A 23918-nucleotide genomic window follows, 5' to 3' on the forward strand; every position below is an offset into this window, starting at 1 on the left:
CGAGTTCATCCGCTTCAGGTGGTTCATCCCGGATCATCATTCGGATTAGCCGAAGCTCGCTCGGTCGTCGGTGCTTTAACCGATATCGCAACACGTGGACGCGAGGCCCAACACGTGCTTCCGATTGCCGATCGATGGCTTACTTCCCCTCTTTCTTCAACGCCTCTCTTTTTGCAGACCGTACTCACTGAACAAGCAGCTGACACTGGTGACGGCCACTTTCGACGCACCGCAGAACATTGACCTCGACGAGCTGGAGGAGAGCATCATCAAACAGTTGCAGGGACCTGGCTACTCGCTGCGCTCGGATGGGGTAGCGCTAACGCCAGCCAATGATGATGGTAAATTTTTAGGTTTAGGTGAGGCTATCCGCTGCTCGACCTTCGCCCCTTTTTGGGCGTCACATGATTGGCCCTAGGAGGTGTCTTGGGCGTATTGATTAGCAGTCGTAGACGAGGCAGGTGTGAGGCCTCATAGTGACGTCATAAGATAAGAACATTTCAGCCTCAATGAAACAGGCACACACACACTCACTATGAAGGACTAATCAGTGTGTATGTGTGTAACGGGTGTCGTGTGGATGATGTTTGTTGTTGCGAGTTCGTTTCCTGGCCAGTGGTGCATTCCCTCGGATGCTGGACACTGCTTTGGCATTATGGCGTTTGATCCCGAGCCCCACTAATGTGCTTCTCCAACTTCCCTTTTTGGTTGAATGCTGACTCCCAAAACCCTGCTACCTCTCCCGACAGAACCGGTCGAAACCACAACCACCAGTTTTCCAGATGAAAATGATGATGAAGAAGAAGATGCACTGGAAACGACTGCCGCCGCGCCGCAGGAGAACAAGTGCCGCGGGGATGACCAGTACCGTTGCGGCCAGACGGAGGTGTACATCTGTGACGTGCAAAAGTGTGACGGCAGTGTCGACTGTCCCAATGGCGAGGACGAATCCGCGGAGGAGTGTCCAAGTTTGTGTTTTGATCCCTTTTTTTCTTTGTTTCGCTTTTTTTTTCGTTACTTGTTTTGCTTTTCTGTTCCTGTTTCTGTGCCGTTTATTCATCCCGCTTCGCGCATTTAATTTTACGCCTGTGTTCGGTTTTGTTTTCCTGTGTTTGTTTCTCTGTCCATCTCGTGGTGTCATTTTGTGTTAGCTTCTGTTTATCTTCCGGCTGCGTGCTTTCCATTTGTTGCGTTTTGCCTTTGCGTTGCTTTCATTCTTATCTTTGTGTTCTGTTTTGCGTATCCGATTTGGGTTTCGTATTGTTTGTCGCCACGCTTTCCCCTTGACATCGCCGATAAGTGGTTTTACTCGTCTTTTTATGCGACTAAATTATCCAGTTATTTTTTCATCTCTTTGTTGCTCACTTTTTATCCGTTGGCAATACTTCAAGCCCTTACTTTTTCATTATTAATAATTTGCCCTTTCTTCATTATTAATAACATTTCTCATTTATCTTTTATCGCCGGTTTCCTACATAATGTTGGTTGGTTTTGTCTCTTCAATAACTTTAAATCACGTTTCCAATATGCATTACTGCTCACTGCCACTCTCTTCATCCCTTCACTCTCTCTTCTTTGTGTCGCAAAATACCGCAAGAAAAATGCCCCTTTCTCGGCCGTGTCCATGTTTTTGTCGGTTTTGTTTGTTCGTGTGACGTCTTCTTCTCCCTCCCTAACAAGTAGTCGTTATCTCGTGAGCCTACTACTACTAATTGCCATTGTTCGCACAGAGTTCGCACCGGTTCGGCACAGAGGTGGTGCCCATTGCCATCATACAGGGTGCTTGGGAGCAGTAGAACAACACCCACAACAAACAGTTTAACGCTGCAAAACGCTGCTCATCGACTTTTAATACCATGTATCATTCGTCCTAATACAATGCGCATCGATGAATTCATCCAAAAACAATCCCTCAAACTCATTTGAACCACTCTTTACTTTTTCTTTTCGTGGCTCGCTCAACCGCACCGTAGGCGATTGCCGTCCCAATGAGATCTTCTGCGACCGCAAGTGTCTGGCGCCCGAGAAGCGGTGCGATAGGATTCCGGACTGCAGCAATGGCATCGACGAGGAGGACTGTCAACCGGAAGGTAAGTAAGAAGATTCCGTTTTTCATATTTCGCTGCCACAAAAGAACCTTCGAAGGGAAGGTTATGCCATTCCGGCACATCCCACCAGCAGGATAAGCAATAAAATCCTCACAAACCGGCAAACGAGAGATCCCGCTGAGTTGGTGTTAGGGGTGGCATTGAATGCTGTTGCTGTTGCTGTTGTTCTTGTTGTTGTTGATGTTATTCCGGTTGAATGTGGATGCGAATGATGATTCCGGGCAACGCACGGCGGGATACCGTTCACTGTCCGTTGATTATTGTGAACGCGATGCTGTTGGATGCCGCCTTGCTCGGTGTTGGACCGCCCCGAGCAGACAGAACGAAGGCCTTCGTGTGTGAGCTGCTCGCGATGCTCGTGCTCCAGCAGCATCGCACGAGGACGTCCACGCGAGTTCCTTGTGTTCCCTTGTTGGCACGCTCGAGTGCGCCCAAAGTTGACGCCCCCATTTTGTAGCACTCCCCGCCCTGCCCGGCCCTGGCCAGCGTCCTGTGCTGCTCGTACTTCCATAGAAGTCATACGATCCGGTAATCAAAACAGTACTGCCAGCACGGAAAAAAGGGGCGCAAACAGGCGTTTCCACACTTCACTTCACCACTTCCCCCAATGACCCTTCGGACTGTTCGCTTTTCTCAAATGAATAAACAGATCCGAGGTGGTCCGCAAGGACATTCGGGCGAGCACCCGCCGTGCGACTAATGCATCGCTCCGGTTAGCGGTTCGGTGCCATCGTCGAATGACTTTTCGGTTGCTGGCGAGCTGCTCCTTTCCCTTGAGTGTCCAAATGTTGTTTTCGCCCTCGTCTTCGACTTTCGGAAGAAATCGTTAGATGCAGTGTACGCCAGCAGATGGTTTTACTGTGCATTTTAAAGCGCCTTTTTTCTCTGGCTGGTGCCTTTTGGGTGATACAGTAAAAGTCGACCTTATTTGCATGTTGATGGTCATAAATCGATGGTGCTGCTGGGTAGAAGTGGAGATACCGGACAAAAAACAGTAATGGAAGCTTTAATCTGCCCAAATGAAATCCGTTCGCAGATGTTGAGTGAGTTCAGTTTCGGAGCAGGGATGTCTGTATCATCTGTAAAAAGCGTCAGAAAGTTGAATATTTTTTGTTGCACTTCTACCTATTGCAATGTTTTCTCTAGATAAGTTTTTCTGTAAAAGGTCTGCTAGACTTTTAGATGAAAATCAATAATAGGCCAACCGGAAAACCTTCTACATCCTTTAAAACCACGACACATGCACACTCATGCACAAAGATACTACTGTCGATCCCATTGATTCCCGGTGACAGGCGAACGTTGGTTTATTTTTGGTTTGAAACGAGACTCCGGGTTGGGAGTTACGCGCGACGCACCATTTCCCTAATGCCAGAGAACCCATTTTGGACGAAAAAAAAAACCCATTCATTGATCCAGATTTCCAATTTTTGCCTCGACTTTCGTGGCAGCTGCTCAGCTTACACCGTTCTCGTTTGGATTTGCTTCCGGTGCTTTGTGATTGGCGAGATGCAGAGTGGTAGCATACGCCCGGGGATGGTAACCTAATCCCGCGTACATATGCTGTATGTTTGGGGCACACATTCAAACACACCATCGAGTATATGTCGTTGGGGAATAGTTGAAGTACCGTGTGCCGGCTGTAATTTCATTACCACTCTCGCGTGAAGGTCAATCGTGTAACATCAATAGTGTTAGATGACGAAATCGCATCTCGTCCCTCGGGAGGATGGACGCGCTTGCACTCCATCCGGTGCGCCGGTAGCCGAATCGATCGCTGAAACGATGTCACTGTTTTAACGGTGTCCAAAAGCGCGACCCGTGAGTGTCTGTCACTTCACTCTCATTCAAATCAGCGCATCCTAGCCCACCCCGCATCCTCCGCTTTTTACTAGTACTCCGCCGGCCAGTTGCGAGTTAGAAAGAGGAAACGTCGAAAAAAAAATGCGATTTAATATTCTTCTTGAAGTGCTTTCGGGCCACCGGGGGAATGGGTTAAATCCTGAAGCCCGGAGTCCTGAACACGTGTGGACATATTCGACACGTAGCACCGGGTAGCAGGTAGTTCCCATTTTTCCAAAAAAGGAACCCTCCAGCCCGGATCGATCCATCGTCGGTGAAATATGTTTGAAACGTTGGCAAGAGTCTGAGGTCCTCGAGAGCGCCGTGCCGTTTGCTTTTTCCGTTGGAGACGGAATGGCAAATATGATTAAGAAGTAAATCGCTGTCGATAGAAAAGAAGTGCTGGAATAAAGCGACGATGCACGATGAATGTGATGCTTTCCAGCGCATGAATGGAGGTCATCTAACATTCTGCTCGACGCTGGACGTCTCTTCTTGCACCCAAAAGCCGTAGCCTAGGTTTATGCAAACCTTAAGTGCAATATGCATAATGCTAATTGGTTGAACTTAATTACCAGCGAGTCACTCTACCCCAAACCGGGCCGGTGGAAAAGTGAAACTATTCCAACGGGAAGCAAGTTGCGATGCGCGGTTCTGCGCGGGCGAGAAATTAGAGTCTCTCACAGTGAAAGCCCCACCCAGGGTGTGCCTGGTAAAGTAATGTTGTGCCTCATTTACCGGCCAACTGGCCGGATGGATGGTTGCTCTCTTCGTGGAACCGGAGGGGCTAGAAATAGTAGCGGCTTTGTTGCGTCGTCGGTTTACTATCTCACAGTAGCATCAAAGGGGGGGAGTTCGGTAGAAAAAAAAACCATTACAGACAAAGAAGCCGCCTCTCACATGGTGAATTAGCACGAGATGCATCTACTGCTGGGCTAGGGCATGAATGTGGTGCACTATATGGAGTGAAGGCGAAACGAATCGGATTCAGCGGCATCCAATACTCCTACACGGACAGTTTCCAGAATGCCCTAAGAGTATGTCTTGAGTCGCTGCAAAATTTCCTCGTCAAACTCAAGCATCTCTGGCGGTCGTCATGGCATGTTGGGATAGCTAATTGCTTTCGTCAACTTACCAGCACCAGAGCACCGGGAGTACATCAACTTTTAACACCGACCCGGGTGACCTTCCCTGGGACAGTATTTGCTGAGGATCCGTTTATCCTCTCGAGGCCATCCGGGTTTCCTGGGCAGTAGCTCAACTTGAGAGCACACTTCTTGAGCTTCTTTGGTCTACCGGTAAACAGTGCATGAAATGGGAGAAGAATGTAAAATAATTTAATAACTGGGTTCCATTCGCGCGGTTGCCGTAGGTATGGGTGAGCTAAAACAAACAAACTTCTACGACGTAGGGCCACTTCCCATGGGAGAGAAGCGGAAAATGGCTTTCCTTTACCACCTATTTTAACCTGATAAGCGCTATACAAAAACAAGGTACAAGTTATGTGGCTCGTGGACTACGAATTGTGTTTCCTAATTTTATAGTTTGGAATTTGGTCATTGGATAAATCAATTGATTGTTGATGGCTCAAGCATCGACGTTCATGTTTTAAAATATCCCCCATTGTAGGCCTGTTAATCACCTCACGGATCTCCTTCCTTGGAATTGGATTGAATGCTGCAGCACCACAAGTGACTTTCATTCGAGTTTAGCACAATATTTCCCCACCAGGGGCAGCGTTCCATTGGCTGTGTAGGAAAGTTAGAACTGACCTGTGCTACCACACAGGTTCGTGCACAGTTGTAGGCCTTCCTGGTTAGCTCGGTATTATGGCGTAAAGTTTACATTTACGTACCGTGATGAGCACCAGACCGTCCGCTGATATATCGTGTTCCGGTGAAGTTCACCAGCGCATTCTCCATTCCAAATTAAAGTTGGTACCAAGCAATTCGTGGCATACAGAAAACGGAAAGATAATTAATAAAGCAAAATCCCTCGGCCTCGGCAGAGTTCTCCACAAACAATCGCGCGATACCATCGCTCGCGCGGCTACTCCGGGGATGTCCTGTCTATCTAGGTGCTCCACAGTGGCGTTCCATTGCCACCAGACCGGCCCGCGACGTGTCCTGGACGAGGAAAGTCAATCTACCATAATCACGACAGCCGAGCAAGCGAAGCTACGATTCCAAGTTTGGCAAGTTTGTCAGGCCCTAATGTCGCCCCTGAAATTGGACGGTGGCAAATCGTCTGGCTTAGGAAAAACCGCTCCTCGACCAAACAGACGCGGCGCACACCGGATCTTTATGATAATGTTTTTCTCAACCTTTTTTTGTTTGGATTTTTGTTCTATGATTTCGTTGTTTCACGCAGCCGATATCAGGCTAGTTCGTATTGTGTGTCTCCTCGCGGGGACGGTTCGATTCGCCTCGCGTGACTTCAAATATTTATTGTGAAGCCTCCGACATACACACACACACACACAGCTCAAACCTCGTATTCGGAGTCCCAGGGGTTGCGGTTTGCAATCGAATTGTTGCGAGTTTTCTTGGACCCGTGTTTGAACAGGCAGAAGGCTAGAAGGGTGCAACTAAAAGTAAAAACTCATTCCGCGAGTTGTCGCTGGTAGTCGCCGTGTGTGTGTGTTTGTGTGTGTGTGTGAGCAAAAAGTTGAATATACGACGGTGAGCCAAGTGAGGCTTTTGATGGTTTATTTTATAAAGATTTGCCATTTTAAATTGGCACGCAATGACGATGGCATGTCTTATAGGGAGGTTTAGTGATGGTCCCGGGATAGCGTGACGATGGGAAAGGCAAGTGAGATATTTGCTTGGATGGAGCGATAAAAATCGAGGACATAAACCGTGGTCTCTCTCTCTCTCTCTCTCTCTCTCTGAACCTCTGGAGTCAACTGGGCCATCATTAATGTTCGTCTTTCATTTCATTACGGTGCAATGTGGGGTTTTCTTGTGAGCAATGCACAATGGTTAATGTTTAATTGAAGTCACATTTCTAAATCGCTCGCGATGCAACTGAACCCCATAAACCGCGTAGAAGCGTTGGACTATTTGAAACTCCTTTTAATGTCGGGTGTCAACGCGGGTCTGTGAAAGTAGCCAAGTAGTCAATAGATTAACTGCCTGGCAGCGAACAAAGGAACAGCTCATGCAGTTTTTATAGCAACCGATCTGAGCCCGAGAATTGACCCGTGTATGCACAAAACATGCCGTCCCGCGCGTAAGTCAATTGGTGTCAATGATTTGGCTTTACGATCCCGGGAACGGTTCGCAAAACAATTCTAAACAGTTTGGCGCAAGTGTTACGGTGGCTAGTGGTCGGTTACGGCAAAACCGCTATGAGATCAGCTCTCAGCGGTCCGGTATGCAAAAAGCGTGACAACTGGTGAGGCAGTAAATCAACTCCTCCTCCTCCTCCTCCTCCTCCTCCTCCTCCTCCTCCTCCTCCTCCTCCTTCTCCTCCTCCTTCTCCTCCTCCTCCTTCTCTTTCAGCAGCATGCCCGGTGGTGACGATGAAACCGATTCATCATTTTGCTCACCACTGCTAGAAGTAGTAGAGCTGCTCGCAATAGTAGTAGTAGCAGTAATGCTATCCAAGAGAGCCCTGTTAGTTGCACGAAAAAAAAAGCGAAAAGAATGCTCCCATTAGATCGATGTCCCACAATGTTTGCAATGTTGCAACTTGTCATTGGACGGGCGGTACAACTGCGGGTGTCCAACGTCGGCCCGACGACATTGACCTTCAGCGGCACGGCTCGAAACAGGGCGTGTTGCTACACGGACCGGACCTTCTATGATATCATCCGTCACCGGCCGCAGCATCACCATCCACCATTCAGCATATTTACATTAACTACACGCTTCTGGCCATTTTGTTCGGTCGTTCGCGGTCGATCAGATCGGGTTCGCGCTACCGAAGCGCAATTGCGCTGCCCAACTGCTGACCGTGTCGCTCTGGAATGCGGCTTCAACTTTTTCGGTGAGGTCGCACCGCGGGGCACCTCGTAGACCGAGGCCCCGCGGTTAAAATCCTAAAACCCTTGCTTCATAGTCACCGGGGAGGGGTTCGGTATCGGTGTTTGATTGCGTCAATTGGGTTTGATTTGGCGCATGAGGCCATCCCAACCCGGACCGATCATTACCGGCAATTGCTATTGTGCCGAGTGCGTGCGTGCCGCTGAAGGCGTTTATAGGCCTGGCGTATATGGCCTTTGGTTGCCTACCAGGCCCCGACCCCACCTCATCGTTTCCAAGAAGCGCACAAATTGGTGTTAAACGTTTTTAAAATAGGACCTGAGGCGAGCTTCTCTTTGCCGCGAGCCACGGACGGATCCACGGACCCGCACTTCGGACGAGCAACTCCTCGAAGCATATTATGATAATTTATGGAGGGTGCAAATTTCATGCGACAGCCAGTTGGCAACGAAGCGACCAGTACACACACACACACACACACACAGCTCGCAGAACCAGCAGCAGATAGTGAAGCTTCACCAAGGCTCGCAACAACTTTACCAACTTGCCTTATTGTGGTGGTAGTAGTTTGCTAAAGTTCAGTTTGATCAATTTTCCACTTTCGTCAACTTCCGAAACCCTATCCTATCCGGGCCCGGTGATCCGGCGCCGATGAGAGGCCACCCCGTCTTCGTCTTCGTCCTTTTTTGTCCTTCCTCGCTCATTTGGCGAATAAAGAAGAATCTGGCTCACTCTTAACGAACGTCAAACAACAACGTGGTCCGCGGTTAACGGATTGTCCCTAGCGGGATTGTCGTGTGGTGTTTTGCTATTATTAAATCGATAATTACATTAGAAGCGTTCCTTTCTAGGGAGAGGGTAGAAGGGCAGGGCTATCTGGTTGTTCCAAATCTCCGATCCGCTTGCGATGGGACGGGAAGGTCCCAAATGAGCTAAACCGCTGGCTGACGCTCGGCTGATCATCGACTGTTTGCCGTGAAATGACTTCAAGACATTCCACGAGAAGTTGCTGACTGCCCCAAAAAAAAAAAAAAAGGCACACCAAACTACAATGCCCTGCCTGCTGCTTCAAGGGCCAGCACCATGCGATGAGGCCACGAATGGAGATTGATCGTTTATGGCTTACTCAATTGCTACTCGGGGATGTGGTTCCAACTAGCATCGACGTGTAGTATTTAATATGTAGATGTCGTGTTCTGATGCTTCTTCTTCTGGGGCCATCGTGCAGCGCTTAGGTGACGCACGGCAGACAGGCATTGTGCATACAGTTTGCTGCTAACAACGGAACAAAAGCTCTCTCAAAACAAATACCAAATACTGCGGTCTCTCGTGCGCTGTTTTTATGTGGATTTATTTATCGTTCAATCAATGCAACGGTAACCTACCCCGGCACGGCTTCTCTCTCTATCTCACTCTTCACAAACTCGGCTGTCTGATTGATTCCACAGGCCACTTGATTGCATTGGCCCCATGATTAATGCACCGCATCGTCAATAGATCATAGCGATTCGGTGCGTAGAAGTAGGCGCTTCGAAACGAAATACTTGACATTCCATCGATGAGCACTGCATGTCCCGGGCCGGTTCCAGTGCATTCAAATCTCCTTACGTTCCTCGTCGGTGTTTGAGGGTGGCCTCAAACGCATGTCCTCGCTGTGAGAAGTGAGCAGATCTCGGGAATGTAAACACAACCCCATTGATATTCGCTCACTTCGGGAGCTCAGCTCCCGGTTCACGCGATTGTCATGTCAGCGCTTCGTCTTATCGCACTCTTGTGGGTGAATATTTATAAACGCTCCTCTCCAAATGGTGGTACGTACTAGTAGCTGCAGCGTTTTCTTGCGTCTGCTATGGTATCGTCATCGTAAATCAAACCGATGGACCGGGAGCGATCACAGGAAACGTTATCGCAAATGCGCGAACTGCGCTTCACAAGTGGTTTCCAAGATGCACATCGGCGACCGAAGCCAGCGCCCCGAGATGATGATGATGATGATGGGAGCTTGACCGAGCGCTCACCGACAACACCACGACGCCGCGGTCACTCATACTTCCTAGTAGACCGCGAGGGGGTGTGCTAGTAGACCACACCGCCGGAGAACAAAATCTCATCCATCTCATCGGTCTCGAACTCGCGTCGTCGTCGTCGTCGTCGTGGGTCGGGTTCTCAGCACGATTGGCCGCGACCGGCCGATTGCGTAGAGACGGCAAACAGGGCCGCCAGTTAGCGGACCAGCACGGAACCTGGATGCGCCCGAACCGTTCAGTAAGCGTCCGGATAGGAAGCGGTGTGGACTCGAATCCACGAAGCGAAATCCTGCTCCTGTGTCTCCGCTCCGTTCCGTGCTCAGTGCTTCCGAATTCTGATAGGCCCACGCCTGGTGTCCTGTTTGGTGTGTGTGTGTGTGTTTTGGGGCGGTTGAACCGTGTTTGTCTTGTATTTTCTTCTCAGTTCTTTATCGTCACCGAAGAGGGGGACCGGGAACCGGTGGCCACCCGTAGGTGGTGGTGCTGTTGTTTGCGGTGTCCACCGCAAGTGGTAGCAAGTGTCAACGCATCGTGTCGCGTGCTGCGTCAACAGTCGGGGAGTCGAAAATCTGAACGACAGTTTAAACAGCGAACCGGGTTTGCTTGACTCCTGTCTCTGTTTGCACTTTTGTGCGCGCGCGTGTGTGTGTGTGTGTGTGTGTGCGCCCGCTGCCGTGTGAAGACACTCTGGTGGATGGCCGTGAAAGAGACATTTTGTGATTCTGCGGCTCTGCGATCACGGTCTCGTCTCAGCTGACGTGTGCGATCCCGCGTGGAATGTAGTGGGTATAGGTTACTTCGGCGAACTGTGATCCTCACGCAGGGACAGAGACCAACATACCGAGAAGCAAAGGTGGCGAGAAGTAGATTCCAAAACATTTAGGTCTCCCGAGGTGCGCTCGGGAATTGTATTTCACCGACGGTGCAAATGGCGGACGCCGAACAAGCCTCACTGGCTGGATAGCCTGGATCTTCCCGAGACACCATTCAAGGGCACGATGCAACTGCAGCTCGCCTCGTCTCGCGAGTGCTAGCGCTGCGATCGCCCATGATCCGTTGCACTGTTCGAGGTCGCGGCGCTGATCAAAACTGGAACATGGTTGGGTGCAGCATGAATTGTGCCGCTTCTGCTTCCTCTCAAGGACCCTGAAAGGCGCAATCGAGCACATTGTTCGTGCGTCAGGGACAGACAGCTCTGGATTCTTTTTCCGCCTTTTTTTTTTTTGGGCCGATGACAGCAGCAGCAGCTATCGCTGGCACACACACACACACACACGGAGCTGATGATGAAATGATGATTCCGCGAACTGCCCTTGTACGTGATCGAGCAAATGTGGAGCGCTAAGACGAGTGATAATCTGGGCACTGGGACGGTGCCGGACTTGGCACCAAAAAAAAAAAAAGAACGGTTTGGAACGCTAAGGTTTGGCGATACGGGCCCCAAGGGTCCTTCATTTGCGTATTTTTGGCCGTGGTTCTAATCGGTGACTCTGCTGACCTTTTCTTTACGAAGGTGATACGAGAGTCGATTTGGTGGTACGGTGCTTATGGGGTTTGGTGGATTTTTACGAGCTAAATCGTTTGCGACTAAATTTGAATGAAATCATTTCGATGTCTGGATGATCTCAATGAGGAGTTATTGAAAAGGTTCAGTATAGTGATCGTTGAACTTCGAAAACAATTGAGTTTTTGCAGAATTATTGTAGTCTATTCCTCAAAAAATTATTATTTCATTGAAACTTCGATCACTAAAAACCGGCGACTACTTGCAGTGATCAGATCCTCGATGAAAGTGCTATCAACTCCTTTGCTCATTAGTTCCACCAGCACAGCATGCATAAAGCTAGTGCTGATCCGTGAACTATCATGGCGGAATAATTTCAAAGCCCTCTTGGATCACTTACTCGCCCGGAAAGCTAAACGAAAGCCCCTTAATAGCGCCAACAAACAACAAGCCCTTGCTGCAAGCCCTCTCACCTCTGCTGAAATTCCCGCGGATGGTGAGAATGATCCCGCGAGAAATGGGATCAGAAAGTTAAACCGTATTACCGTGACAGTGTGCACTCAGCAGCCAACCCAGGCCGCCAGACCAGACCACCAGACTCGTCTGTTCCTCCGCACTCTGGAGCATATGCTTTCGCTGCAGACGACACAACATCAAATGGCTACACGCTCCGCGTTCTTGGTCGCGTCTTCCGGAATGGTACCAAAAAAAAGAAAAAAATTATTAAATTTTCTGTCAATTTGTTTGCGTCGCTGATTTGGTTGCGTTAGGTTATGGTGAAGTATGCCATACCGTGCTACGTCTCGCGTAGAATCCACCCAGGACGGCTACCGTTCTTGATGGATTTGAGATACGGTGGTGGTGGTGCCGGTGCTGCTGCTGCTGAGCGAAGGAGAAAAACAGTGAAACGAATCTGTTTCGTTTTTTTTTTCGTTTTTGTCGAGCGAATGAAAGCTTTCACGTTGCCTCGTGAAGGCCGCGATAGACAGGAGCAGAGAGGACGTGTCGAGCGGTGTGACGTGTACCGCTAATGGCCTAGCGGCGTTTGGTGTGCAGCATACGTGGCCGTAGATTACGCCACGTAAAGTTATGTTGCTCTCGAGATGTGCTTAATGTTCCTTTTTACGCAAAGAACGCAACCTTCTCCTTCTTGAAGTGAAAGCAAATGAGGCGGCCGAAATGGCTACTACCTCACTTTCAAGCATGTAGATCGTTTAATATTCGCTTTGGTTGACAAACGCCATAAACAAAATGACGAAGAATGTAAAACGCTCCTTTAAAGTAAATCCAAATCTTCGAAGAAATCATTCCTCAAGTATTTGCTGATGGATTGCTTTGAAAAGTACCGACGCCATTGAAGTCGAGCCTCGCCAATGTAACGCTCCAATCGAAGCATTGACCGCGGACCTTTGCATACGGCTTGGCCATATTTCATAACCCAGACCGCTCTCACAACGGGTTGGCGAGTTCCACCTCCTCGCCGGAACCGATAACCTTTGCGCTGTGTTCTGTACCGTCACTAGGTTATGGTCGTAAAAGAAGGCGGCGGCGGCGGCTATGGCGGCCGCAGAATCGAATCGCCTCGCTACCTCGATAAGCCCCACGAGTCGTCGTGCCACCAGCATCACCACGCGGACCGTGATCCGACAAAACAAAAGCGAGGAAAAACGCTCTCGCGGAAGGAAGAAGCGTCCGGTGGTGGCGGCTTGAGTTGCGGCTCTTTCTTGTCTTGTGATTCGCCCCAACCAAAGGCAGGAGGAGGTCAGATAGACCGGCAACTACAACTGTTGATAGTGGGGCCTATCAACATTATGCTCCCCGCTCCTTCCATGAGCTATCAAATGGAATTATTTTTATTTTCACGCCACCGCCGGGGCCGCCATAATAGTAGCGGCGCGGACACGACGTTCAAGACGTGTTTGTGAGTCTGAATGACTGCCGGCCGCCATTAGAATCAATACAGCGCGTTCCAGCGCGATTTATGTGCGCTCGAAGCTGCATGTAATCCATGAACGTCGCCCGGTACCGCGCCAAGGCGATATCATCCTTTGCCGGAGCGAGATTAGCTCACGACGACGGGGGTCGCGCAGTCGTCAATGTGTCCTTCGGTGTGTGTCTTATGATCAATTTGGAAAACAATTAACGACGCTAGCGACGTGTCGTGTCGCTTAACCTGGCGACAGCGACAGGATGCTGATGAAATGTTCACTCATTCACGGCATGCCCATTGTCATTGGCGTACCCGTACCTCACTGACATGATCCCGAAATCCTTTTTAACATCCTTTTCATCGGAAATGGATCTTTCGTGTAATGTGTACCACGTCAACAACCGCATTTTGTGGCATTTTGTGAAAAGGACATTTCAAAATGAAATATGATTCACGGCGTGGCGCTCTTGGATGGTAAAAGAAAAAAATATTGATTTTAAAGAACGGCCCAGCGACGACCGGAAAACATGGGAATCAAAAGCAACGACCTAGTTCCCTGACAGAGTAGGAGGATGTAACCGAGCACATCTTGAATCTCTTCCATGCCTCTACATTCGGGAGGGACAAGACACTCCCCTCGCTAGGGCATCGCTCGCCGTCTATTGACGGTAAATGGATAGAAAAGAGAAATAGAGCGAAGAGTGAGGGAAGCCCGCTACTAAAGTTAACCTTAAAAAAAAGTGCCGCAGCAGGAAGTCAGACGCTCTTCAAGATGCGTCCACGATTCCGCGCGCACGCCGCCGCCGGATAATGACATTAAAACCATTAATGGCCACGCGGACATTAATTGAGTTGGATCGAGGCGGAGTCGACGGAACGGAGTGTTTCTTAAGTTGCACAGCGGTTTTTTTGCGCGCGCAAACAAACACAACAAATGGTGCGGCCACGAAGTACGGTGCGCCTCAAATGGGTTCAATGGGAGCAAACGATAAAGCGGGAACGGTGATCCCGGGTGAAGATGAAGACAAAGTGCGCTCAAATATATCGATCAATCCGGAAGCCCTGCGAACCTGCAGACGGTCGACGTTGGCTGGCATTTGAAGTGCAGCCTGTGGTCCGATCCGTGCAGCAAACCACTCGAGCCAACGGGCTCGTTGCTATGTCTTTGCGCATCAAGACGCATCTCAATGATGCACAACATGCTACTGGCGCTGGCGTCACTGGCGATGAGAATTATGGCGCCAAGAGCCAATCGGCGATGGTGGTCCACTACACAGGGACACGGCGCTCGATTGGCCTCCGGCGCCTGAATCGCCTCAATTAGAATCAATGTAAACTTTAGAAATTCATTTCAATCCGTCCGTCCGTCCGTCCATCGGCACGGCAGCAGCGAGGGGCCGTTTAAGGTCCACCATCCATTTCAGACCATTTCAGCAGCAGCCCTTCGGTGCCTCTGGCCGCTTCGGAACTGGAAGCTGAATAGCCGTGCCTGTTCTCTCGGTGTGTCGGGTGGCGGCCATCATCATCGAGTCACCGAGCTTCTCGATGTGCTAGTGAGGATAGTAAATTAATCTAGATTAATGCGGTGACCGATGACGGATGTGGTGCTACCGCGCGCTCTCACACAACCAGGAAGTGCCGTTCCATCGTTTCACATCGGAGGAAGCGGCACCAGAACCTGAAAACCTCCTTCCTGGTTGGCAGAAGAGTTCTTAACTCTTCGCCGCCATGCTGGTAGGGATAGGGCGGATTCCTCGTTTTAGCTTTTTTTTTTAATTCCATATCCCTTCCTGGTTCTTCGGGATCTTCGGGATGAACAACAGTCCTGCAAACTGGTCCCGTAACGTGGCGCCCCGTCATATCCGGGGTGCATCCGGGCATCACGTGGGACGTGTATGCATAATGAAAACTATTAATATTAATTGAGCGTCCGGCCGGGACGTCACCCTAACCTGCTACGTTGGTGTAGGTCAGGTCTGGGCACAAACTATCCCTCCGGAAGGATACCAGATGGCGATGGTTGCCCAGGCAGTTAGTGCGCTGAGTCATTCAGCGACAAATCTTTGAACAAATCTTCAAACACCGCCTTCCACCTCCTGGTTTGTAATTGATTAGTCGCCGTTTGTGGGCGTGTAACTGTATGTGTGTGTGTGTGTGTGTTTGTGTGCATAAATCGTCATAAAAGTGTATGTGGGGTGCGTCATCGTTTATTTTTAGAATACTTAGCCCTCGACAACAAGAATAATGTGCTAGTGAAAGCCGTGGGCAGGAGCCAGGTCTATTCTCGGTGCCACCGGAGAGAGAAAAAAGACGGGACAACGGGAACCAGTGTGGTCTAGTGTGTGAGATCGGATCGGATCGATCAAGGGCCCAAGAGGTTGATCGGTGTATTGGTCTAGCAAAAAAAAAAGCCTGTAGACGGTAGGGACCGGTAGTGCAGTACGTGGCAGTAGACATCGCCATCGAAACCAGCTGCTGGTCCGCAGCGCTGGTTGTAGAGATGAGCTCGACCGACGTACTGAAGCCGGTTGGCATCAAGTGGTTGCTGCTCGTGCTGCTGTTGGTGGCGCTAGGGAGTGGCCATGCGCAAGGTAAGATCTGTTGCCTTTACTGTTGTAGTATGTTGTGTATTGTCGTTTGTCTCAAATTCGAAGAAATAGTTTGGAAAACATGAAGTAATTCTGGAAACAATAGAAATCGATGGAACTATAGTTCCTTCTAAGAACAATCGTTGCATTCGAAGAACGTGATGTGCAGACGGGACTCGCTCATTAAGTCTTATCACGCGTCACGATGAATCCAAGAAGTCGGTTGCTAACTTGTCATGTTTTCGCTTTTTTTACCCAATAAACACTCAACGTGCAACGATTATAGTCCGTTTGTCTTGCGGTACGGCATCGGAATTACAAACCGATCTGGACGAATTCCAAATGGGATGCGCTCCGCTTCTTACTGACGGTCTGACATCATCGTCCACACGGCCACACGGCAACAGATGATGCTGCTGTCGACGATAACGCCGTCCGTGTGTGTGTGTGTGTGTGTGTGTCAAGGTGTCACCGATTGTGCAGGTTCCAAGGGCTACCATGTACCCACCCACTGGCCACTGCGACCGGAACAGTGCCGGCTATTTTAAGGATTTCATCCGTTACAAATGCACTCGCCGAAGCGGGTGGAAAACTCCCCCCCCCCCTATCCCTCTCCTTTTCACACGGTTCGTTTGGGCAGCAACTAGTCGGCGCCACCCTCAGGCGGGCCAATGGTCGGGGAATCGCGCGTTTTACTACAACGCTAATCTCCACGCCCGGCGCCTGACGTCTCGCTACGTCGCGGCGCTTTTCACGCGTATGTTTTCCATCTGTTTTCCACGCTCTCTTCACCGCCACGCCACCACCACCGGCATTGCCTTCGTCGATGGCAATGCATTCATGCATGCATGAGGTGCGTCACCGTCCCAGCGTGTCCTTCCCCGCATCTACGAACGGACGCCGAACGGACGGCGGACGAACATCTCAATCCGCGTGCTCCGGTCCACCGGTTGAAACAACCACCCGGATTTCATCCGTACGATCGATGCATAATTCATCGCGTACGCCCGGGGCGTGAGATGGCCACTGGCCAGGAGACCGTAAACGGTGGGCGGTGGCAGCACGGCTGCACGGCGCGTGAGCGCAATTTGGTGGTCGGTCGGTTTGTTTTTTTATGTTGCCTGCATTTTTGGCAATCTCGCTCGCTGGGTCGCTCGCTGGAGTCGGGTCGGGTGTTTCGCTTTTTGCCGTTTTGTTGCCTGACAGGAGGTGTAGGATTGAGCTCTTTGCAAATTAAAATTGGAACTCGCGCGGGAAAATCTTTTATAATTAAGGTATCAAGGTAGTTACACAAATCAATCAATCAGCCACCAACCATCAACCATTTTTAAGTGCCGGGTTATGGTGATGCATTTGGGGAGGGTGGGCGTGGGAAAATGGTAGTCGTTTGGATTACAACACGGGGGGGTTTGCGGACGGTAAATTGGTTATTTTGCATGAGAAATTGATTTGTTGTATTAATAGGATTATGCCAACCGTTGCAGAATGTCAATTGCGATGGAATGAAGAGGGCAATGCAGCAGATACTCAGCAGCTGTTGGTTCTAATATAAACGTTTTTTTTCAGTTGATTCCGATTTGGGATAGTTAAAAAAATTTAGGGTTGCTAAAATTCCAGTTCGACTTACTTAGCTCCTTAGATCAAAGTGGAAGACTTTTATTTGTCACAGCACCACCATTCTGTCAAATCATTACAAACTGAGTCTACTATGATGCGTCCATATTTTTCATATTTCTACTGTTTTTGTGCTGCACAACTGTCACAATATTCTAAACATGCTGCTACTTCCTCGAACAAAATATCGATTACCATCCCAATTACAATCATTGACAACGGGAAAAACCCGCAGCAATCGTGTACTCAACTCTTAAAACGTAAAGCTTTTAAATTGGAGCCAAATAAATGTACAAACACGAATCCTTCCCAGTTGGCCTCTAGCACTAGCAGCGAGCATATGGATTCGATTTCAATTTGGGTTTTTTGGCCGGATCGTTTTTTGTTCCACTTCCGCATGAAATCCTCGCACTCGGATCAAACACGTACCATAGTGTTGCTTTTAGGAATGTAACGTGAAACAATTTCCCACCCCAAACAAAAAAAAAAAAAATGGCGCACGAGATGCCCCGACAAACGTGCTTCGCCTGGCTGTCAAAGTTCCCAAACGGTGGTTCGCTCGTTCTATTATTTTGCTCTCGAGTGTTTCGAAATTTCGATCCGTGCCAATTCCATTGCTCCCCCCACCCCGATCCGATTCCACCGATGCGCCCGTTACACAGCCAAGGGGCCGGTGTGTGCAACAGTATTGCGCGCTTCGCAGGTTCGCGTTCGCGTCGTGTGGCCGCGGACTAACGATACCAATCGCGGAACGCGTCATTTGTCGCATTTCATTAGAATGTAGAAGCGCTGGTCCGGCGATTTCGGTGGAGTTGCTCGCTTGCCCGACCAGCCCCGAACCTTGCTCGCTTGTCACTTTCTGTTTCGGTGATGGTTCCAGCTTCACTGCTGCCGGCTAGAACATTGCCCTCGAACATCATCGATATCAACTTGTTCGACGACCAAAGCAAAACAAAGCGGAGCAAAGGAACAAGGTGTTGCAGTTCACGCCTGCCAGTGGGAGGGATTTCCACTCCCCCTTCTCGGGGACTCCTGGCATCGTTTTGGAACTAATTGACATTTTTCTATTTTCGGTACACCGCGATGGACAAGCGGATTTGGTTAAGGTATTCAACATCTATGTTCTCATCTTCATCATCATCATCATCATCATCATGCTGGAGTGGAGATCTCTTGGTCTGATTGAGTTTTCGCGGACCATATCCGAGCTGGTTCGAAAAAGTATTTCGTTCCGGTCCATTCCGTTGTTTCAGATGTTCAGTGACGAAGGAGGAGAGGAGAGAATTTATTTATCTCTCCACCTCCACCACCACCAGAATGCAGTTTGCAGCACCAGCATGGGAGCTAGTGTGTCGGCCATCGTCCCTGGGTTGTCTCTCGCTCGCTTGGAATGAAATGGAACATTCCAAACACACACATCTACCCCAACTGATTCCGTTTCACCGTTTGGCGTGAGCGGGCGCGGGATGTGTTTTTGAAAAATGTGCTGCATGTTCTAATTTCGAAAACATCAGCACCCCCGCTCCCCCTCCCTTTGGGTCGGCGCACGGCGTCGCTCCATGACAGGTGGCCGAAAACCGAATCGGAGGGCGGCCGACAAAGTCAAGACAAAGCGAAGCAAATGAAGACATTCGGTAGCGAAGATTGCAGCGGGACTCGGTGTCGATCATCGTTCCCCAAGTTTTCCCAACGCGCCCGCTAATGGAATCCGTCAGCACCCACGACGGAGCAGACCGAGTCCGTCCTACGTCACGACGGGAGTAAGATGTTGCGCTAACGACCCCAGCGGCTCATCATCAACTGCATCGAACACTCCCTTTCTCTCTCTCTCTCTCTCTCTCTCTCTCTCTCTCTCTCTCTCTCTCTCTTTCTCTCCCTCTTTCAATATTTCGTCATTATGATTGATTGGAAAATGGTCACCGATGCGCGTTTTGGGCGAGGATAATTAAACTCCTTTCCCGGAGATCTCGATTCTTTCCCCTTTTTCGTTTCGTACAATACTGTTACTTAAAATCTCAAGAAGCATTCGTTGAAAAGTTAATTGTCTTCTGTGGAGCTCCACACGGTGGCACTCCGAAAAGAACGAATTCTCGTTTCGTTTCGAGTCTAATGATGGGTACCGCCGGAAAAGGGTTCTATCTCTCTCTCTCTCTCTGTCTCTCTCCATTTGCTCCATGAAATAATGGATTTCGGCAACAACTCCTAATGAATAAAGTCAAAATATCGTATCGGATTACGGACAAACAACAACTAACCCGTCCCGGAGCGGTTCTCTACCAAAGGGACAAAAATGGATCCAAATGAACATCATGTTTGTGGAGAACAGAGAGAATGTTTTTGAAATGATTTTCATTCCCCACATTCCTGGAATAGAAATCGGAATTAACCTCATTTCAACTACAGTTCCAAATAGCCTGCAACCTGCATACGACGTTCTTAGCTCCTAATTCTTGAAGTTATTTCAAAAGAAATTAAGAAAAAAATATTTTCTAAAAGTATTAAGTATATTAAAATACAACAAACGCATGGTTCTGGGTTGCATATCAACTTCCACTGTTGTACCTTGAGTGTACAAATTGGATGTAAACATTGCAAAACTATCCAAAGCATCGCTGCATGAATGCAAATCCAAAAACTACGTGAGAAAGCTGATCAGACAGCTAATCGGACTATTGGGAGCGAATCAATTTCGCTTACTAATGGCTGGCTCGGCATGTTCTACCGTCGCTAGCTAGCTAGCTAGCGAGGTGACGATGATCCAGCTGACTGAGTATCCTGCAACTGATGCAAACTCGTCCGAGACGCGCCAATTCCAGTGCCGGGGTTCAGGGACAAGAGGAACCATGATCTTGGTCACGTATTTAATAGAAAACTGCAGTCTTTTTCCCCGAGACCGTCCCCTGGGGACTCCGGGCAGGCAGGATTTCAAGAATGGAACAAATGACACGACCCAAACAACACCGGAGTGTATCAGTGCAACAAATAATGATCTAATATTCATTCCGTTCCCATGTTCCCATGATGGCCTTTTCTTTCCTACTTTTTCCTAACCACCGGTCCCGTTTCGTCGTTAGAAACAAGCATGGGGTTGAGAAAAAACTTTATCCAATTACTTGCATCGCACCGCATTCCCCTCTCGCCGGCCGGTATCCAATCTTACAAATGGTTGCTAGACTAGTGAACGAGCGAGTGAGCTAGTGTGCCTTGCGTTTCGCGAACCGTTTTAGATGATGTTAGTTGTGTTTGTTTTCAAGCTTTTTCACCACAAAATGCGGCAGGCGCTGGGCGAAATCAATGCAAGCCGCCCTGCCGAGGACACGAGCACTCTCGGTGCCGGAATTCGTCATTCTCCTCCGTATAATTGAACGTCCACGTTCCCGGCTTACCCTTTTAATAGCACGACTGGCCGCGTGGCCAAGCACAAGTCTAGACGACGGATGTCCCAAATGGAAAAACAATAAATTCCGTTACCTTCCTTTTCCTCGCTCGCGACATGACGCAGCAGTGGAGTTACTGAAGTGAAACCTGGAATGGATGGCGCTGGTACCGGGGAGAGGGCAAAGCAAACATCTGTAAGTCCCGCTCGCACTCCAGCACGGCCAGCGCGTGCCAGCAGCAGTGCACTGACTGATTGAAACAAATTATGCTTCGCTCGACCGAGAATCCATAATCCGGCCGGTACGACGATGATTTGTGACGGCTTTACCATTGACGCACACGCCGTCAGGTATCAATGCTGTGCAGGGAAAAGACTCCACTGCTCCTGCGACGTGTAACGGACGTCCGGGTGCTCTCGATTAAAGGATGGGCCCGCGGTTACTATCGCTTCCGAAATGCGTGTCTGTGCCAGGTGCGGCCGAAGAAGAAGAAGAAGCAGAAGGGGAGGCATAATCGGATCTTTTTGATTTGCATTTAGTCGTCGACGAGCGCACGTCGAACCGGGCTGGCGGGCTCTAAAATTGTTTACCGTCACGTTATCGTCGCGTGGTTGCCGTTGGTTGATCCCTGCTCCTTGCTATCCCGTTGTTGCTACCAGTTCCGCCATTACTGTAACCATTGATGATGCTCATTACTACGAACCGTTCTCCGTTCTCGACGTATAAGTGTTGCTTCTGGCCGGAGGACAAAGTCGGTTTTTTGAAGAACATCCCCCATTTATAGTGTGTCTGTGTGTGTGTGTGTGTGTGTGCTGAGCTTCATTTGTTCGCATTTAGCTTGGAGGGGGGGAAGAAACAATTTGGAAACCGACCTTCATCGATTTACAAATGTAGACATTTATGGTGTACCGCCATGGTAAAGCACTTCGGCCATCGGCAAACCGATGCCGTTAGGATTCGTTTATCCCTTCCATTTAACCGTTAACCGAGTGTGTATGCGACGCGACCAGCCGACCCAGCGGAATCCAGCCGTGGTTAGTTTCGGCAGAATATTCATCAACCTCGTCGTCGGTCGTCGGCTTTTGCGGGTGGATACCGATGCCGATAATAAAGTAGAATTATTATTATTAATGGGATAGACTTCCACCGGGGTTTGGTAAGAGTTGCGGAGTAGGCAGTGGTGCTCGTGATGTGTTCCAAAATATCACTCTAGAGTCACGAGACGAGCTTGGATGAGTGAAAAAGCATTATCATTATCAGCGGTGAGCACATGTTTGGCTAGTTCTAGTTCCGGATTGTGGTTCCTGTACTCCAATGCTAAATATCCTTAGTTCGTTTTTATAATTCAATAGATTACACTAAATAACATTCAAAGCAAGTTCGTAAAATAAGTAATCAGACCCTCAAACTTGGTTTAAACTTTAAGATCCTTTCGATTAAGATTTACAGGACTTTAAGAGCTTGCTCGTACGTCGGATATTAACGCAAATTGCATTAATGTGCATACTAATTTGCACCTAGCCTCTATCAACGAGAAGTGAAGTGAGAAGAGACAACCTTCTCTACAACCCATCCTCACTGCATGCTCTGCAACTTCTGCAAACTTCTGCCTCAATTCACAGTTGTCCCTCAGCTCGCTCCTGCAGTAGTTTCTCATCTCCAGCTCAGCTCCCGGGCTAACCCCGGGAGCAGCATCAGCATCAGAGATCAAAGGTTGGGCGCGATAATTATTCGTCACCTCTCGCAAAAAGCCACTTTTCTGGGTGCATCTCTTCGGTGGCGGATACTGTGTAAATTTCTGCAGCACCAGCTTCGCGTTTCAATGCTCCTCTGCGTGAGAACAAGGATTCTCGACTCGACCGGGGGGAAAGGGGACCAAAAGCCCGCTCACACTGCCCTTCAGGAAATGATGAATCGACAGAAAGTCGCGACTAGTCGCGTCATGCTCGACGACATACTGCCTGGCGCTGGCTAGGACTCGGGAGTGAGGTTTGCACTTTTTCCTTGCCACGATGCCACTCGATGCCTTGGAACGGAGAAGAGGCGATAAGAGGGGCCTGGTTGGTTTGCACCGAAACCTACTTGAACGGTTGGAGAAGTTTGTTCGACAGTCTGCTGCCGTCTGAATGACAATCCACTCATTAGGTGGCCAGCAGCATTGAAGGTGAGAGTCGCGTTAATTGATGCATTCGCGGTTTGTGGAGATCAAACCCCCCCCCCCCCCCCTTTTTTTTACACATACTTTTCTCCGCGAGAATCAATTTGTTTGTGAAACTCCTCGGGAACTCCAGCTGGATGAATGAAGCCATTCCCGATATTTCCGATTTCCGGACAACTTTTTCCGCTTCAAAAAGGGGGGGGCCCTTCCGTCATATCGACCAAGCGTGAATAACTCGGCTAGCGTTACCTGGCCAGCGTTCTTTGGCGTTTCTGCATCTCATGCATGTCGCGTGGATTCGTGTCACGTCATGGTTAGAAAGCGGGAGGGTTGGTGAGGTCAAAGGACACTTTCATCGTCGACCATGAACCTCGGACACAAGGTAGGGGCACGGCGCGAGCGCGCTTCGACTTCATTAGCTTAAAACGCTCGTGTGTTGCGTTTGAATGCAGAACGAACTTTTCCAATATCCTGTTGTGCCGTTGTCGTCGCTAGCTGTACACACACAATGGTCAGGGAGTGATCAGTGAGTATTCGCCCCCGCGGGGGAAAATTCCACTCTATTGTTGTTGCTCGATGAAACTCGCATTTTACCTTCAACGGCGGATGCATAATGCTCGCCCAGTGCCACCACAAATTAGTTTTGAATGATGGACCGCAGGTTGTTGACACGGTTCGAATGGTTCGTCGAATCCGGATCGAAGAGAACCGTTTGGTTCGGTCCGGAATGCGAAACATCGTATTCTAATCATGTGTTTGCCACCATTTTCCGGCCAAAGAA

At 49.3% G+C, this 23918-nt stretch overlaps 1 protein-coding gene across 1 annotated transcript in view; it reads left to right on the plus strand.

Annotated features, from left to right (window-relative positions):
* LOC125951081 (basement membrane-specific heparan sulfate proteoglycan core protein) overlaps window positions 1-23918 on the plus strand; it is a 91176-nt gene that overhangs the window by 32792 nt on the left and 34466 nt on the right. Inside the window, exons 5-7 of the mRNA XM_049679619.1 lie at window positions 178-341; window positions 750-968; window positions 1974-2090. Of these exons, the coding sequence (XP_049535576.1) occupies window positions 178-341; window positions 750-968; window positions 1974-2090 (500 nt within the window). The remainder of the gene's footprint in view (window positions 1-177; window positions 342-749; window positions 969-1973; window positions 2091-23918) is intronic.

Source organism: Anopheles darlingi, chromosome 2 (genome assembly GCF_943734745.1).
Source record: "Anopheles darlingi chromosome 2, idAnoDarlMG_H_01, whole genome shotgun sequence".
Classification (NCBI taxonomy): Eukaryota; Metazoa; Arthropoda; class Insecta; order Diptera; family Culicidae; genus Anopheles; species Anopheles darlingi.